The sequence below is a fragment of the Asterias rubens genome, chromosome 6, assembly GCF_902459465.1.
Source record: "Asterias rubens chromosome 6, eAstRub1.3, whole genome shotgun sequence".
In the NCBI taxonomy this organism is placed as follows: domain Eukaryota; kingdom Metazoa; phylum Echinodermata; class Asteroidea; order Forcipulatida; family Asteriidae; genus Asterias; species Asterias rubens.
In genome coordinates, this window is record NC_047067.1 from 10509580 (window position 1) to 10528612 (window position 19033).

A 19033-nucleotide genomic window follows, 5' to 3' on the forward strand; every position below is an offset into this window, starting at 1 on the left:
GCTGTGGGTAATGTGGGTTGTTTTGAGGCCTGCAGTATGGAACAAGTGTACATTTTTAAATCTACTTTTTACAAGATATTTAAAGGAACTCGTTGCCTTGGATCGGTCGAGTTGGTCTTTGAAAAGCGTTTGTAATCGTTTGGTATAAAATGCATACGATTAGAAAGATGTTGTAAAAGTAGAATACAATAATCCACACAAACATGCCTCGAAATTGCACGGTTTTCCTTTTACCTCGTCGACCAACACTGTCGGCCATTTATGGGAGTCAAATTTTTGACTCCCATAAATAGCCGACCGTGTTAGTTCGCAAAGTAAAAGGAAAACCACGCAATTTCGAGGCAAATTTGTGTGGATCATTGTATTCTACTTTTAAAAGATCTTTCTATCCATATATGCATTTTATACTAAACGGTTACAAACGCTTTTTATAGAGCAACTCATCCGATCCAAGGCAACGTGTTCCTTTTAGACTTCCACCTACACCTTACCTAGTAATGCGTTTAATAATGTTATTAGAATTGTTGCCTTACTGGTAATGCTCAAGATTCAGTTATATTTTTAAGTCGAGGTGAATGCATCATGTATGTATGTACATCATGTATATAATTTGTTTAGAAAAGATAACTCTTTCATAAAATTTCTTTGTTGGCATACTGTGTCCTTGTATTATAATATTCGTATGGCGTAATATAGTTTATTGTCAAAGTATCCTTTTTTTTTTATTCAATTCAGCCGCGGTGTAAAGAAACAATTCAACCATAAAAACAAGAAAAAAACCAACAACAGTTTAATTGACTGCCTATCGAGCCAGTTAATTACTACCACTGGGCTTTAACTAATCCAATGTACAACCACTGAAAGTACAATGTAATGTCATGTACATGTTGATGCCTGTACATGTAGTGAGCACTTTTTTCCTGATCCCTTTTTAGAGGTAAAATGATGAAGTAACAATCGCAACTCACAGATTTGTACGCCCAGCGCACGAGACTAGCCAAATGACCAATCTTATTTTGACCTCTATAAGTGAGAGCACCTTACTTAATGACATCATGTGCATACAAAGACCTGTCTATTTCAGGAGCCAACTTGAACCTGCCCAAGCCAGCCAACTCTAGTATCCTCATTTAAACACATTATGTCATCCGGGTCTCAAGTTACTACTTACTACATCATCCAGGCAGCTGATAATTAGCATTGAATTAAGAATTCCCAGATGACTCAGAACCACAATGTGTACATTATAGAGGACAGTGATCTTGTGATGAGTGATGAAGTGCTGACGAAATGCCCTTACTGTAGGCCTATGACATCAGTATTCACATTAAGCCAATTGTTCTCCGTTTTGTTTTCTCCGTAAAACATTTTTACTTTCTATCACTAAAGCTCTTTAACTCAAAAACTCAATTTTTGGGTGCTTTTTTCTCTCTCTGTGACTTTGCTGCTGGTGATCAGTGTTTTAAAACAAAATGTTTTGGGTTTTTTTGTGGTGGGTTTGTGTTGATTGTGACGTTAGCACAGGACATGCCCGGTATCTCGACCCCCGCAGAGGAACGCCTCTTGATATCGGACACCTAATCCAAGATTTGGTTTGCTGATTGAAGAGGATTTACCGCGGGATATTTACTCAAAATACTACTTGAATGTGTCTGGATTTTGCATTTATGGATGTACGAGGCTTGTTGCTTGTGCAGTTGTTAGGGTGCTGATAACGCTCATGTTAAAAATCCTCTATTTTTCTCTTCTGTTTGATTCAAATTTTCATATCAAGGCATCCAACATTTGGAGGATGATAGTATTTAAATACCATTAAGATCAAAATAAGATCACGTCTTCATTTGAATTTGTCAATTTTACTCCCAGATTCCAGATTGAAATTAATCCTCCAAACAGAGCCTTTAAGAATATCTAATTTGAAACGCTGGCTGCTTGGCCAGTAGACTTTCATGTAAAATTGATTAGCCGTATCGTTGAGGGGAAAATGCCCTCAGGTCATCTGGCTGCATTGTGGTACCACGACGGCTCCTTGGCACGTGTGTTGTATGAGGAAGGGGGAGGCTTGAAATATAAAACCCCGACGAACTTATTGTCTGGAGTAATGTTTGGCTGCCAACGAGAGGACTGATGAAAAGCCTTCGGGGATTTCCAAGAACCCCTTGTGATCTGTGCACGAACTACGTTATTTTTAAGCAGAGGGTTAGGAAAAGGTAGTAGCATTTTTGAACAAAGTGGCACACTGCCAAGTCGTCGCCGGGGATGTGCGCAGATTCTGACGCACTTCTTAAAATACGCTGCGTACCACGTCTTGGGAGTACAGCTCGTAGTCGTACTGGGTGATTCAGAGGCAGAGTTTCCTGTTTATACCCTGTCAAGAGAAACAGTTGCCATATCGCTCACGAGAAAGGCAGAGGAAAGGTCACGTCTTCCTCTTAACTTGGACATGGTTGTGGTCCGCTTTCTTTAGCCTGGTTCCTTTGGGAATGTCTTTTGGATGGTTTCATCTCCATATTTGTTTCGTTGGAGAGCAGATGCAAGTGCTGAAATGTGCCTGCACTACTAGAAATCCCTACAGCTCTTCGTATTATCTCATTCTGGATGTTGTACCGAGTGCTCTGTTTGGGCAGACCTCTTTTTATTAAGAGCTAGGGAGAAAATGTGGGAGTTAAATGAGCTCGTCTTTGTGCATGGAGACAAAGGCGGATAGAGCAAGAGAGACGCTATTCTGTTGTACATGTAGGAGCGAAGGGATTCAACGTTTCTTGTGAAGGGGGACAGAAATCTCAGTTTCTCATTCGAATCAACAACACAGTCGACATTTTCAAGATGGGGTATGAGGAGATAGAAGATTGGACTCATCTGATGGTCAACATGAAAGGTAAGGGGTGATCAGGTCGTGTCTGGGTAGTAAATTGTCCTTGAATATCTTGTACACTCTATCTTTACAAGTGTTTTGTTTTGATCTGCAGTGGATGATTTCCCTTGTATAGCAGAGAAAAATGCTATGCAAAATGTGTCAGTTGCTTCTCAAAATATCATCATTTGCTACTCAATGTTAGCATTTAGTGTGCACAAATCTGTTTGTTGCTGCTATGAAATGTGCCGGATGAAACTTTTTCCTGATATCTGTGTTGTGTTTATCTTGAAAGCTTCCATCAGGTCTGTTTGTAAGTTTTTAATTTTGTAAGCATCAGAACAGACTTTGTACATTTCAAAAGAAAACTGCATTAGGCTGTTCTACTTATAAATAGGCCCATTAGTGCTACTCGGTTGTTTTTTTTTCTTCTTTATTCGCAAACACTTCTTGACTTGACCTGCATAACTTGTTCCAGTTCAAATGAACTCATGACCAAAGTCAAACCTAGATAAACATCCTTTCGTAACTGAGAAAATGCCAGTTTTTAGATCATATTATGATTGAGAGGGTAAATGCAGATTTTGACCTTGTCGATTTATTGCTCTGAAGTATTCCATTACGGGTAGTTATCACCAGTTGTGTGTTTATTTATGGCTGAGCACGATTTAATTTATTTGTTAACGCTTTTTTAATACATTACTTGTAGGGAAGAATTTCAAATGTGTTAACTTTATTTCTTTGCCCAGAGTGATGTGATATTTGTAGAAAATATCAATAAATCTTGATTGTCCCTTTCCCACTAAGCATATTTCCTTGGAAAATTCCCGGGAGAATTTGTTTGGTATAAAGGAAACTCCCAGGAAAAAAATTAACCCTGCTCAGGAGTTTTGTTTAAGCCATTTTACTAAACATTTCTTGTGTCAGTGGTCACTGTGGTATTATCAACGTAGTGTTAAAGGGGTATCAAAATGTTCAACATTTTTATATAACATCTAGTAAACAAGCCTGAAGTTTAATAATGCAAATAAAAAAATACTTTTGCCCGAGGTCTCTGTCTTTAGTGCCACTTTGAATGCTCCGGAAGACTTTGTCTTATATTTTTATTTCAAATGGGAAAACTCTCCCCTTTGCAAAATGGAAATGGCCTTTTCCAGGTCTTCAGAGACAATATTCCAGGCTAGCTAGACCTTGAACAAAGAGCAGGAAACGTGCGGTCATTTGAGGAAGTGGTTTGATTGCTAAAAACAAGGAATACAGTTCATTGGGATGTACCTGTGGGAAGAATAATTCACATAACATTTGTTTTTTAGCACTTGCTTATTTGGAGCCAAATTTGATAGCATTTGGGGATTTTTAAATTAAAAGAAAAATTAAAGATTTTGGAAAGTGTTTTCAGAATAAGTATTAGTCATTCAGAATAAGTAATAGGATGCAGATGTGTCTGCTGAATGTATCTAGATACATTCAGCATTCAGCAGACACGTCTTTGTTGGTTTGGCTGTTAGCAGTTCCATGTTGATCTTACATTTGCAAGCAAGACTAGCCAGTGGCTCTTGATTGAGGGGTCTTAGCTACATGTAAGGTTCTTGTCAACCCTTGTGAAAAGGTAACCGTCTCTTAGATTGTACATGTACTTGGAATCCCCTTGGATACTGTGCATTGCATTCTTCAGACCTTATCAAATATCCCTTTCCAGGTTGTCCTGCAATAGTTTCAAGTTAACCATGGATCATTTGCAGGAAATTCTATCTGTTTTTGTTTCCGTTTTGTCGGGTTAATGGTTTCGGGATCGAAGCATTGTCATTGTAGCCGTTACAGTTTTTGCTCAGCCCTTCCGCATTTGATTGTGATTGTCAGTGAACTAATGGATTGATTTTTATGGAGTTGTTGGATTTTACACTGAGGAATTTGTTCCTTTTGGATGTTTTTTCTCTGTTTTGTCAGTGTTTGATTGGAATTTATCGCTTCATCAGGAAAGTTTAGTAGCCAGAGTTTTAAAAATGGATTTCTGCTGAAGTGGGTTTCTACTGAACGGATCAGTTGCTTGGCCATTGCTGTAAAAAGTTTCTTTTACCATCATAGATCAGATGAGTTGATTGCAGGAAAACATAATAGAATGGAGTTGTTGAAAATCTTGCCAGTAATCCTAAATATGCAAACTTCTAGTTGTGTTGCCTGTGGTAGCGATGATTCCGAAGTTAACATTTCGACATGACATCAATCATTCAAATCCTCTGATCATTCAAATGAAATTTTAAAAAGTGCTCTTTTCACAAAGAGACGCGAGGTATAAACACGGCAAGTAATTGTTGCCACATTCATTTTCTTTTGAGAATTGTCGGTGAGAGGAGTTTGAAAAGAACAATGTACAAGTGTCGCTTGGAGAGTAGGGGGGCTATTGGCTTCGGTAAAATGGACGTGACGGACCAGGAGTTGGACTGGTTCCTGTACGATCAGATGAGTATTGCTGATCTGGCAGGTAAGATACTGGACATCTTTTGTTCAGGATTTACGGGAGAGGTTTAACAGGTGGTTTGATATAAGTCTCTCTCCCGACTACGTACCTGGCTAGCCATCTGGGTTAAATTTCATGGCTCTCCTCATCGCCAAATTCTGTGCTTACGCTCACCATTCTCTGCAAGCATCAAACTTCTTTGCTAGCTGTGTTAGCAAAGAATGCCCAGTAACGTGGAGTATCTTGTTGAAAGAAAATCCACACGCATACTACTCGGGTGGGATTGGAACACACAACCCTCTCATTTTAAAGCAGACATTTTAACCTCTAGACCAGCGAGCGTACTGTTGATGTGAGGCCACTTTGAATACTTAATTTCATGCGAGCATGTTACTTATTTTTTGTTTAGTCTGCCGCCAGGCAACATGTACCTTAGAATTAAGTTGGATTACATGTAGCTTTAACAGCAGCAAGTTTTACCATTTTGTGCACATTGGCTAAAAGTGAGTATTAGCAGAAAAGATGTTTTGACTCATTTTGGGATGAAAACAGCTTGCTTTGTTTAAATGACTCATCTCAATAAGCCCCCAAATTCCTGGTGAAACAATTGGTATTTAATGATAATCAACCATATTGATTTATCATTATTTATGATAATCGTGAATGATTGTGTGTCTTTGTGACTCACATGTTGAAGTTGATGTCATTGTTGGACAAGCAGGGGAGGGAATAATTGCACTGTAGTATGTATTTGTTTCAAAGTTCATCTGATAAAATATCTAGATTATACCATTGAGATCAATAAATATTATTATTGGCTGAACTTGATAAAGCTTTTTGATCCATGGACTCCGGTTGTATGTACACCCGGTGTAAATAAGGCAGCATTTACATAACATATGACAGGAAACTAAAGGGGGACAACTTTTTGAATCTGCCATTTTAGCAGTCTTTTTCAATGGTTCTTATTTCTCTTGAAGTACCTCAAACTACACATGTATACAGTGTTTCACTGTTTGAATGACTTAGATAACTAAAAATATTTAAGTTAATTTGTTTGTTGATTGTTTGGAATCAAGATTTTATTTCATCAAATTTCATCAATTTTTAAAAAGTCTGAGTGAGAGACCGACCGCCCTGTTCCATCTTATTTTGTGATTGAAATTTGATAGTAAATTTGAAATATTTAAATTCGAAAGTAATTTTGTCATTTAAATGCGAAAGTAATTTTTCAATTTCGCGATTTAAATTTGAGAGAAAATTTGAAATTTTGTGATTAAAATTTGAGAGTAAATTTGAAGTTTTGTGATTGAAATTTTTATTAATTTTGAAGTTTGTGATTAAACTTTGAGATAAACGAACACTTATTTATTTTAAATTCAACTCAATTATTCAGCAGGAATAAATTAGTTCCTCAAATAAAGCAATCATTTCACATTAAAAAAAAAAACAAATTTGGTGTTGGTTTAGGTACAGTTTCCAAAAATGGATAATTTGGACGAGGCAGGTAGACAGGCAGAAGAAAAGTGGAACACTGCATTAACTGTTTTGTGTCGCCCTGCGTGCTTTGTGTCACGTAGGCACGTATAGTAAAATAACGCTAGCCTTACAATGTTCGTCATTCGGCACATCCTGAACAATTTCCATTGGGCATTTTTCAGTGGGACAGTAGCATCAATCATCATGTTTTTTTTCTCCATTGACACGAACCTGAAGTCTGTGACTACTCAAGTTACACTGATCCAGGGATCAGAAATCAGAGTTTTTATGAAGGATTTCTAACAAATCTTGTGTGGAAATGTTTTGAAAGCAACTTTGCAAAAATCTCTTCAGACGCCTCTCTTTAATCCTTATGTTATACCCCCCCCCCAAAAAAAAAGGGTTGTGAACATTTTATTTCGAATGGAAGCCTTTTTCATTTTTTAAATTTATTTACCCACATTCCTGTTCGCCTCCTCCCACTTGTCTGTCTGGGCATGGTCTGGGTGTACATTTTTAAGTAGGGCGTTTTATTGTTGACAGTGCTGCAGGGTAGTGGGATTCACTCTGATGCTGAGATATGAATCAGACTCATGGTGACATCACTCTTGAAGGATTGTCTAAATATATCCAGGATTACTTGAATCTTCAAGAGAAAAACTTCAAAGCCCGGTTCATACTTCCTGCGAATGCGAAGCTAATTTGACGTCGCAACCCTCCTTTCGCACCTATATTTGCAAGTGAGTTGAGCAGAGTTGAACTGCTGCGAATTATTCATTGCAAATTTGTGACGTCAACATTCGTATCACATTCGCAGGAAGTATGAATCGGGCTTAAGAGTTGTTCTTCTTGTGAATTTTTCGAGTCAGATATTGCTCAGTGGCGTTTAGCTGTTTGTTAGTAAATTTGTTAATGATGCAACTATGGTTTACACTGTAAGTGAAAGTGCATAAATTTACATACATCATGTTCACATTCAAATTCATTTACATGTACACTCACATGTACTGTGCAGCAATAAGGGTGGGATAGTATCGATCTAATTGAATTACTAACCAGGAACTCAACTGGTTTCCAAAAGGTTACTTTGTATTGTGCTAGTTTAATTCTCAATCTTTGACCGAAATTCTTTCCATATTGTGTTTGACAAGTAACTTTCAAAGTTGTCTCTATTTGTCATTGTTGCCAATGCTTTATGTTATCTAAATTGTTTTTGAACCCACTGTCCCTGTCATACCAGACATTGTTGTAGATCCGGATTCAAGGCAATGACAATATCCTGTGTTTATCTTATGTTGATTTCCCATGAATCGTTATTCCACGTACATGTACTGCATCTCTTTGGAACTCTTTGGAACTCTTTCCCTCCATCCTACAATCTAGACTGTTTTAAGAGGAATATGAATTCCAACCTTCAGCTACCCTGAGTTATTTTCATCTTTAATTATTTTTCTGCTTGTAGCCCCTTTAAGAGAAGCTGTTAGCCTTTACATTAACTGGGCAAACTTGCATTGCAATTTTTTGTTGTATGTATGTTATCAATAATTTTATTCTGTTTATTAGACCTTGGCAGTGTCATACAAAAAAAATCAAACAAACATGATAACTAAATATTTACTAAATTTTACGTGATTAGTTTGGGAACAGAATTCTACATGTACCTGGTTGGGGAGGCTTGGTATACAATAGTACATGTAGTGAACATCAAATGTAAATAGTCAATGAGTAAGCACACCTCACTTCGACACGCTAAATGCTTCAACAGCCCTACATTCTGTTACTCAAATGTTCTGACACCCAAATGTTTCGACAACCCGGCCTATATCTTTGTGTGATATTCCAACGTGGGACTTTGCCGAGTATCAATGTAAAGTAGTAAGAGAAACCCCTACATGTATATGTATGTGTTCTGACACTCAGGTTATAAAAACTTGTATGTTCTGACACTTCTAATAGATTTTCATAATCTTAACCCTAATTCTAACCTTAATAGATAGTTCCCACCTTTACGGGCAATTTGGAACACACAGCCATGCGTTTTGCACGAGAACGCCGTGCAACACGGGTTAGTAAACAGCGTGGTTGCATTGATAAACTGAGCTCTTGACGTGCCTGCAAGCCAAAATGGCCATAGAAGATGGCATCGATTGCAATTTATCTATTGGACCTCAGGGTTGTCTTGGGGTTGTCAGAACATGGAGGATGGAACTGTCACCCAGTCAGTGCATGTTATAGGAACACTTTCAGATAATTAATAAATTTGTCATTGTCCAAATCATAAGTAGGATTTGAAACTTTGCATGGTGGAAATAAGATATAGAAGAGTTTGCGGTAACACCATGTAATAACAATCTCTAAATGAGTTGGGGTGGTTCTGAAAAGAACCGTTGGATTAACTCGACATTTCGATCAGTAGTGCTCTGATCGTCTTCTGGAGAATGTCCCAATCATGACCAACCTGCGAGCTCTCATTAGAGTGTAATGAAGCATTGAGAGGACTATAATTGACTGGGATAGAGTTAATATTCTTATAATGTATTCAAGTTATGTTTCCATTATGGAGGCACTTCATCTGCATTTGCATTGCATTTTCAAAGCTCTAAATTTAGCCATTGGCTTGCCTTTTTCAATAAATTGAACAAATTAAAAGGATGTTATGTCTTTGTTAATTTACCTTAATTGTCACGTTTGGTTGTCATCCGATTGTGGAAAGATGAAACTATGAGATTTTTATGTAGTTTAGATGATTATTAGTAAAGAAATTTCACAATTTTTACAATTTATTTTACTTGATTAAACCAGCCGTTGATTTCACCAAACTCTTCCTATGATTAATGTTAGGACTTGGGACGCGGTAATTTCTGTGTCCGAAGACGTTAGGACGAAGCTTAGGGGCCAATTAGAATAATTAATCTAAAAATGTTGATCTTAAAAAATAATAAAAAAGTGTTTTGACCAAACCATAAATACCCAAAGTTTTAATTTGTGAATATTGACAGACTACATTATTTACATGTAATATGCTCTAAACTGAATAACAAATTAGTTCATTTAATGAAGAACATGTTGTTGGTTAATTTATTCTTAGCTTAGTAGTATTAGTAGAGGAGTGATCAACGGCTTTTCCGGGCTTATTCAAACTGTAGCTGAAACAGACTGAGACATTCCATAGCCAAAACAAGGTTGACCGATTACAATGGTACAGCCAAACAATCTTTTTTAAATAAATGTTTTAATTCCCCTAAATTTGTTCCCATATAAAATATCATTGAAATCTGACACAAGTTGTTTAGTTGAATTTGACCCACCCACCCATCCACAAAAAGAAATTGTAATAAAAAAATTTCAACATGATATTACAAATACATGAAGTCACAAGTACAATGTATATACATGTACATGTAGGCCTAATTATAGATTATTTTTTAAATTTTGTTATGGCATTCCACTATAAGCCATGGCTTATTAGGAATATGCCTTCTTCCAAAAATGTCATATTTACATTCTGCAATATATCCAATTTGGAAATAGATGAATTATTGATTTAAGCTTTGGGTTGTTTTGGGAAAACTGGCTTACTGCAATACAAAGGTACAGTACAATATACATGTACATGTGGCTGATTTTGTGTACACATGGTTGATGAAATTTAACGGAACAAAGAAGACTTTAGACAATGATACTGTACACCTAAGGTTTGTTAATTTGTTAAGTTTTTTTTTTGTTGAGAAAATAATATTAGTTGTTGCAAACTGCTTGCTAAGTGCCAACCAAAATTACCTATTATGCTACAAATGCAAAAGAAATAGTTAATGACCTGACATTTCAAGCCTATCAGAGTCTTTCTCTTTACCCTTCAACAAAGACTTTGCTGGGGTTGAAACCTCGCGCCATTGACTATATTTTATACCCTTTTTCTTGCACATTTTGACAATATTATATTACATTGTGCACTAGATCAAGTAGATTTTGATTCATTATTGAACTACATCACTTGTACATACATGTATGTGAGTGAGTTCTTAATTGGCCTCATCATTTCAACTAGTTTGCTGTAGTCATCGGTCAGGACACATTTACATGTTGTTCAGCAATATTAAATGGGACTGGAATTATACTCGGTCACAATGACATTCGTCTTCATGGTGTAACTGTAATGTTGGCCACCCTGTTCAGTGTTCACCTCAAGTGTCCCTTAAAGGCAGTGGACACTATTGGTAATTGTCAAAGACTAGCCTTCACAGTTGGTGTATCTTAACATGCATAAAATAACAAACCTGTGAAAATTTGAGCTCAATCAGTCATCGAACTGGCGAGATAATAATGAAAGAAGAAAAACACCCTTGTCACACGAAGTTGTGTGCGTTCAGATGGTTGATTTTGAGACCTCAAGTTCTAAATCTGAGGTCTCGAAATCAAATTCGTGGAAAATTACTTTTTTCTCAGAAACTATGGCACTTCAGAGGGAGCTGTTTCTCACAATGTTTTATACCATCAACCTCTCCCCATTACTCATTACCAAGAAAGGTTTTATGCTAATAATTATTTTGAGTAATTACCAATAGTGTCCACTGCCTTTAAAGCTCTTCCTAGTCGAAAGCGACCTTGGCAAATACTGCATCCTAAAATGTGCTCTCTGAGATGAAAGATATACAAACACATGTGTGTGAAGTATTTAATCAAATCTGTATCATGGTGGTCAATGTCTGAAAGAACAAATCAATATCGTAACAAATAATCAGTGTGGTTTATGGACATTGAAAATAGACAGACTGTTTTTTTGTGGGCGGACTTGTTTACTAACTTAGTTTACAAGTATTTTGTTAATTTATAATTGTTTGTTTTGTCTGTTTAAATTACTAAGGTTTTAATTGAGAAACGTATATAACCATGAAAGTTGCATGATAAAGGAGAAAATGCCTTGGTGTCATTGGCCTTTCAAAAACGAAGCATACAGGCTTGTGGTTTTTTTTTTAATGTAATTGTTTTGTCACCATAATATAAAGTAAGCAGGAGAATTCCTACACAGGCTCCACATAATTACATACTAATACAACCTCTAGGTACATGTCCTGTGTATGTATACAGTTAAATTTACACTCTGTGTACATGTACATGCAGCTGTGTCTGCTGCAATTGAGTTCATAATTACATACAACTCAAGTGGAACTTGAACCCAGGACCTTTGACCTTGATACAGTGCAGATGTTAACTACCTTGCCTGTTGGTAACTAACATCAAGCTTCATGTATGTACATGTACATGTACATCCCCGTGCACAATACAAGTGTAACAGCCGGAATTGCAGTCAAGAGTATTGTCTGAAACGTTAATGAGGCATTCATTGTTGTCATTCTACTGGACAATTCAACATGTTGCTACTATGGAATACAGAAACAAACACTTTGTGGCAGTCTCTGGATGGACAACTTGCATTAGATGTGGATAGTTTAAGGGATTTTAGGCATTGCATGGTGAGGTACCAACACTTACATGTATTCGGTATGCGGTAACAAAATGTGTGTGTGTCTATTTGCCAGGACGATTTTGTTCTTGCTATTATATTCTACTGCCGCGTTGTAGATTTTCGGATTTCGGGAGACTTCTCAGTTCTGCAAAGAACTGTCCCACCTTTTAGGTAAAAAATAGGCCAGACTACTAAAGCAGTAGCTATACCTTTTAGTGGATTGTTTCTAACTTCACTACTTCAGAGTGAATTCTTAATTGGTATTAACGTTTCGACTAGCTTGCTCTAGTCATCGTCAGGAGTCTGTAATTTGGATAGTAGCCATACGTACAAAGGCAAAGACACTATGGAGTACATGTAGTTGAGTTTTAAATGTACTTTTTAACGAACCTATTTCTCATCTTGTTCTTTTCTTATAGCTCTCTGTGGTGACCGAGTTGTACAGATGACCAAAACATACAATGACATTGATGCTGTAACACGTCTACTTGAAGAGGTCAGTTTTTCTATTAATTTTTTTAAATTTTTTTTACTTTGATGAAATCTTCGGATTTCTAAGTTACAAGATATAAAAATGAACCAGGAAATATTTGCATGCATTTTGCAAAGAATTACTCTAGTAGCATCAATGCAAACCTTGATTTTGGAGCAGCTCAGTTACATGTATTAGTGATTTAAAGTCTGATTAAAGCCATTATACACTTTCAATTTTGTGATGTACTCATTTTCCAATAAGTAGAGTCCTTAAGTTAGTTGGAAACAAATATTACAGGTTCCAAAACCTCACAATAATGCTGTTCAATTCAATAATCTGTTCATTTTGAACAAATAGTCGTACACAATACAGTATGATGTTGTTTTGGCTGGTAAAATGGTAGGTGTATTTTGAAATCATAAGCCTTTTTTCATATAAGAAATGTAGTTACAGCTGTATGAAATTTGCACCACATGAATTCTTGGGTCTTCAACATCTACTTTACTCAAATTTTTCCAAGACTCCCAAGCAATTGTTTAAAGACTATCTTGTTTACCTTGTCAACATTTTATTTTCAGAAAGAGAAAGATTTAGAGCTCGCTGCGAAAATTGGCCAATCCTTACTGGAGCAGAACAAACAACTGGAGAAACGCATCGACGGAATAGAAGAACAACTCACCCTAGCAACAGACCAGGTAATGTTGCAGACATAACCAGGGCCATATTTCATAGAGATGCTTAAGCAGCAAGAATTGATTACAAAGAAATTCTGCTTAGCAGAAATGAGTAGGATACCAGTTAACAATTGTACATGTGACATGGTAGTTTGGCTGGTAACCTTATTCTGATTAGCAACATTTCATTGTTCTTTAATAAGCACATCTATGAAATTAGGCTTATGCGTAACAAAGAGGCATTGGTGTTGGATGCCTTGGCAAAAACACCAAAGACTTTGAGATTTATTAAGGTACTGTTAGAAACTAACCTAGCAATTAATTCACTCAGATCTGAATTTTTAAGTTGGTCTTTTGTTTTTCCTATTAATTATGTGCAATCCTCAAGTCCAAAATTCTTCTCCCCCCCCCCTCGTTGTTTTAATGTTTGTTTGTACCTTAGACTGGGCATAAGTGGAAAACAGCTTTCAAGCTGAGCTGATTTTTTGCCCAGTATTATGAAAAATAAAGAAACAAATGGAAGAGCCCTTTGCAAAATGAAAATGGCCTTGCCCTCTCAGAGATGAAAATCCAGGCCTGTAATAACCATGGCAACCTCAAATATTACTACTTGTCATGGTTCATTGTAAGCCATTAGCGTGCAGATACAAAAGAATTAAGGAATGCATGTAATCATGGAGGTACGATCCTACCTCCATGGTGTTATTAAGCAGCAAGGTACCTTTCAAAAGGTCAAACAGACAAAAAAATACACTGCCTCTCATCTACATGTAATGTTACAAACAAGCTCATAAAGGTACATGTAAGTTTTATTGTTCAAAATTGTGTCCAAAAACTAAAGCGTATGGCTTGTAAGCTTGGGAAAAGGATGTATACTCTACAGAGTTACAAACCTCAGAATTATTTGGTATTATTATTGGTAATTACTTAAAATAATTTTTAGCCAAAAATCTTACTTGGTAACAAGCAATGGAGAGCTGTTGATAGTATACAAAATTGTGAGAAATGCCTCCCTCTGAAGTAATGTAGTATTGAGATAGAAGTAGTTTCTCACTAAAATATTTTAATTGAATTTGAGACCTCAGCTGAGGTCTCAAATTCAAGCATTTGAAAGCACACGACTTGTGCGTCAAGGGTGTTTTTTCTTCCATTATCCTCTCGCAACTTTGACAACCAATTGAGCTCAAATTTTCACAGGTTTGTTATTTGGTGCATTACCAACAGTGTCCAGTGCCTTTAATGAAGCGTTTCAGAAGGGAGTTTTAAAAACTTGAGAAAGTTCCTTGAACTGTGAGAAAGAAACACTTAAAAAGGACAAGCCCAAGGAGTCATGAGTTTTCATTCTGGAGGCTCGCTGATTATAAATTCATTACCATTTTGCAATCTGCCACAGAATTATTCCCATCCGAAAATCGTTCAAAGGCAAGGGTAGGGAAAAAAATACATTGGAAATTGCTCGCTGAGGGACATTAAATTCACTGCTTCTCTGTAATTTAGAAGCATTTTTATAAACTTAGTGGAACTGATCTCATATTGCATTACCCTGGACACTAATGGAAGGGGGCTACCCTGGGCAAAAGGTGGGAGAGAGATTCGACTGACACTGATGGCTTTCTGTAAAGTGCTGACTATTTGTGCTCGCTGCCAATCGACACAGGAGTGATATGCAATGTTAATAGTTGTGATGGATGTCACTTTTGTTTAGGGAGGTTTTTTGTTTTCCTACCAGCAGTTCAGTACTTTTGTTGCCGTACACAGAAAATTTTACATTTTTGACGCACTTGTATTTGAGTCATTAACCCTCGAGTCTGACTCCTGAGTGTCCAAGTCCCAAGTCGCTTTCATGTAGGTCGAGTTACATACATATAGCCCCAGAAAAATCCTGGGGAGTTTTAACCTTACCTTCACCCCATGTGAAGAATGAACACTCAATGCTAACCCCTGGGTTATAATAATAATAATAATTAATAATTATGGCTTCTTATATTGCGCACATGTCCGTCACCCAGTGACGCTCCTGGCGCTGTAACATACAGTATTTCCTACGAGATGTGGGGCTACGTTTGAATTATGAGACCTAATTCTGCTTTACACGATGCTGTTGGGCAATTTGCTGCCGATCGGACCAGGAACACCGGGGAGAACCCCTTCTCTTTTCGATAAGTGCACTGGGTTCTTTTACATGCGTTACATAACACATGGGACCAACGGCTTTACGTCCCATCTGAAAGACGAAGCAATGGTTAAGTGTCTTGCTTAAGGACACAAGTGTCACAGCATTTAAAGCCCAACTATATAGATATAACTTAAGGAAATTCTTGGGGAGTTTTGACACCACCGGCATCCCATGTCCACTCTAGCCTGGTGCAAGTTTCCTGGGGAAGATAAACACTCGTGTTATCTCGCTTTTAAAACCTAATTATATAATCAAGAGAAATTCTTGGAGATTTTTAACCCATGTTCACACCTTTAGCAAGTTTCCTGGGAAAATACTCAGTGTGCTAACCCTGGGTTATCTTGCTTTACCCTACTTCCAAGCAATTCCCAACAAGGCTTGAATTTAGGGGGAATCGACAAGAGTGCAGGGCTTGTAGCTAAACATTTTTACTGGACCAAAATATAAATACAAGACCAGATTCAAAGTGAGCTGAACAAGCACGAGGAGAACTAGATCGATCTCTTTTTGTCATGCTTTACTTTGATACTCAACAGTACTGAAAGACATATCAGATTCATTGTCATCATTTTTTACCAAGATACTTTACAATGAGGTAGTACTAATAAAAACAGAAGACCACCGGACTTATCCAGTCATGATTTTACTGGCCCAATGCCAAAAGTACTGGCCTCAGGCCTGCTGTCCAGTATTAACTTTTAGGCCTGCTCAGGAAATTTGCTATTTCCTGTTAGTTTGCAAGGGTCAGTTGTGAAGCGGTCAAACAAATTTTCGCGGGAAGTTCCCAGGAATTTTGTTTCCTAGGAATTTTGTGTAGTGTGTGAATGGGACAAAAGAGAGTCAGGACTGAAATTCTCAGTACCTCTTCATTTCTGAACCTGCAATCTGTTAATCTGTATTATTGTGTTTCTCTAGAACACACAGTTGAAGCATGATATGAAACTCAAGGAACAATTGCTGCGGATCTACACCAATGAAGTCAGCTACAGCGACTCGGAAGATGAGGCCTCGGTCAGGTAAGAACTCTGGCCAAAACATGAAACTCTGATTTTTCTAGAAACTCAGTCTGAGTCATTTAGAGCACAAAAGTTATTAAACATTTAGAATACTCACCAAACTCTTTTCAGAGCCCACATTTCTACTTCAAGATTGGCTGGTTTTTGTTAAGGTAATGCTGATTTAGAGGCGACATTTTTACTGGTTACCTGAAATAACCAAGGTCTAATCAAGTGCTAGGATTTTTGTAATTCTAAATTTTCCCCCTCTATACCCAACCCTTAGCTATGACCGAGTCCATGCCATTCGTACAGCCACCCTTTCTGGTTGCCTGATATAATCCAGGTCTCATCAGGTTTTGTTGATTCTAACTTTTTTCCCTCTATTCCCGAGCTTTAGCTATGACCGAAGCCATACGATTCAGTCCAAGTTCATCAACGTGGAGGCCCTACAGAGGAAAGTCCGCATCCTGGAGGAGGACAACCTCCAGCTACGGATGGAGACGGCCGAGATGAACACGAAGACGGTCAGCATCGAAGAGAAGGAAGCCCAACTGGTTCAGGATGCATTCAAACAGCTTGGTGAGTCTAAGAAAAACAATAATAATGGCCTTTTTTCAGTTAGTGATGCTCAAGGCGCTTTAAATTTTGTTTACTTCCCTTTTGTTTTTATCTTAAAGCGCATAGAGACTTTTCTGTGATAGTGTTATTTGCGCTCTACAAAAATGGTTCATTACTATTTTCCTGCAAGGTATGTGGGAATCTGTTTGAATTATGAGATCTACTCCTTTTACATACCACCAGGTAATGATTACAAGGTGATGAGAAACACCAGAATTAGAATCCGGTGCTCTTAACCTGTAGGCCATGTCACACCAAAGTCACACCAGGGTTTCATTGCATTGTTTAATAATCAATGGTTTAGACCTCCTACATGTAGGCCTGGGCGAATTATTCGAATATCCGATTAATGGCGAATAGGTTTTCCTAACCGTAACCACGAATGCCTTTTTTTTTTCTTAACTGGATATCCGCATAGGACGCGAATACCTATTTATAAACCGGATAGTTCTGTAATTACAACCAAGTAACCGGATATTCTTTTAATATCCAAATATCCGCGGACGTCGGGCGACAACTGATAGGAATGTTTTGTCTGAATCCTTATGAAACTTCTATGAAGACAGCATAAAACAGCATAAATTAAGTATTTAACTATGCTCACCTCCGTGAAGAGTTAAACAATGACATTTCTGACGTAATTTGTTCAAAGATTACGAAAGTTTTCCTTCACGTAGAGTCAATCACGATCAAAAGAAAAAGCAAATCGCCATCTTTAAATTAGCTCTGGTTATTTTTATGAATGAACCGAGTGACACTGTCTAAAACTAATATCAATCCGCCCATACGATCTCATTCACAAACGAACAGTGCCCTCTAGCGGCAAAAAAAAAATATTTAATTTTTTTTTTAAATATATATTTTTTTAATAGCGCCCTCTAGCGGCAAAAAAAAACCTATTCGAATATCCGGTTAATTTCGGATAGTTGGCCAGCGGTATCCGAATATCAAAATTTCACTATTCGCCCAGCACTACCTACATGCACATGTGTAGTAGACTGGTCCCTTGCCCTTAAGGACAGGTGTTGGCTTTATATGTATACACATGTACGTCGGATTTAACTGCGAATCTCCAGAACCAAGAAAGCCTTGTGAAATGATGCAAAGTCAAAGGTGATTATGTACGTGGGCTCAACAGCAGATCGCTGACATTATTCATGAGCATCAAGCGGTGATGTCAGATCTTCAGGCTACTTGTAGTTGTATATTTTCAGTTGCCCTTTCGGGTTTTTTTGTTAATTTCTTTTGTAAACTAATTCTGTGATTTTTTGTCTTTGCATGTTCTTTGATGCATATTCATTTGCAAAAATTACACCAAAAAAAATCAGTTATTTTTACCTCTTGAGGGAATGCATGAACCCAAAATAATGTTAGAAATGTTTTGAAATTTTATTATAAAGTAATTAGTAAAATAAAAAAGGAAAATAGTGAGATGGAAGTTGAAGTTGTTTAATATTTTTCATTGCAGGAGAAGCTCAGGGGCGTGAGGGTGTCATGACAGAAGAACTCAGTCGCAGATTGGAAGAGACCTACCAACAGAAAGAAGAGATCACCAACCTACTCGCTATGGTGGTTGAACTTCAGCAAAAAGTCAAAAAGGTCAGTGTCTCGATTCGAAGAAGCTGAACAATAAAATGTTGGCCGTTTAACACCATCGTCAAGATGAGTTGAGCCCGGTTCATACTCTCTGCGAATGCAAATGCGATAACAGATTTTACATCACAGGGCTGTTTTTGCAGCAAATGTTTCGCAGGAGTTGTACACAAAAGTCAACTGATGCAAATTATACGATGCAAATTTGTGACGTCAAAATTTGTATCGCATTCGCATTTGC

The 19033-nt window shown here is 37.3% G+C and overlaps 1 protein-coding gene across 5 annotated transcripts in view; it reads left to right on the plus strand.

The window, feature by feature from the left end:
• LOC117291454 (trafficking kinesin-binding protein 1-like) overlaps positions 1-19033 on the plus strand; it is a 53988-nt gene that overhangs the window by 22688 nt on the left and 12267 nt on the right. For 2 of the 5 annotated variants that reach the window (XM_033773146.1, XM_033773147.1), the window contains 5 exons: positions 12678-12754; positions 13312-13428; positions 16499-16599; positions 16979-17160; positions 18668-18798. In XM_033773146.1, coding sequence (XP_033629037.1) covers positions 12678-12754; positions 13312-13428; positions 16499-16599; positions 16979-17160; positions 18668-18798 — 608 coding nt within the window. Of the gene's footprint in view, positions 1-2366; positions 2879-4436; positions 4464-4724; positions 5337-12677; positions 12755-13311; positions 13429-16498; positions 16600-16978; positions 17161-18667; positions 18799-19033 lie in introns of those variants that run through there. The other 3 variants (XM_033773149.1, XM_033773150.1, XM_033773148.1) reach the window with 3 other exon arrangements.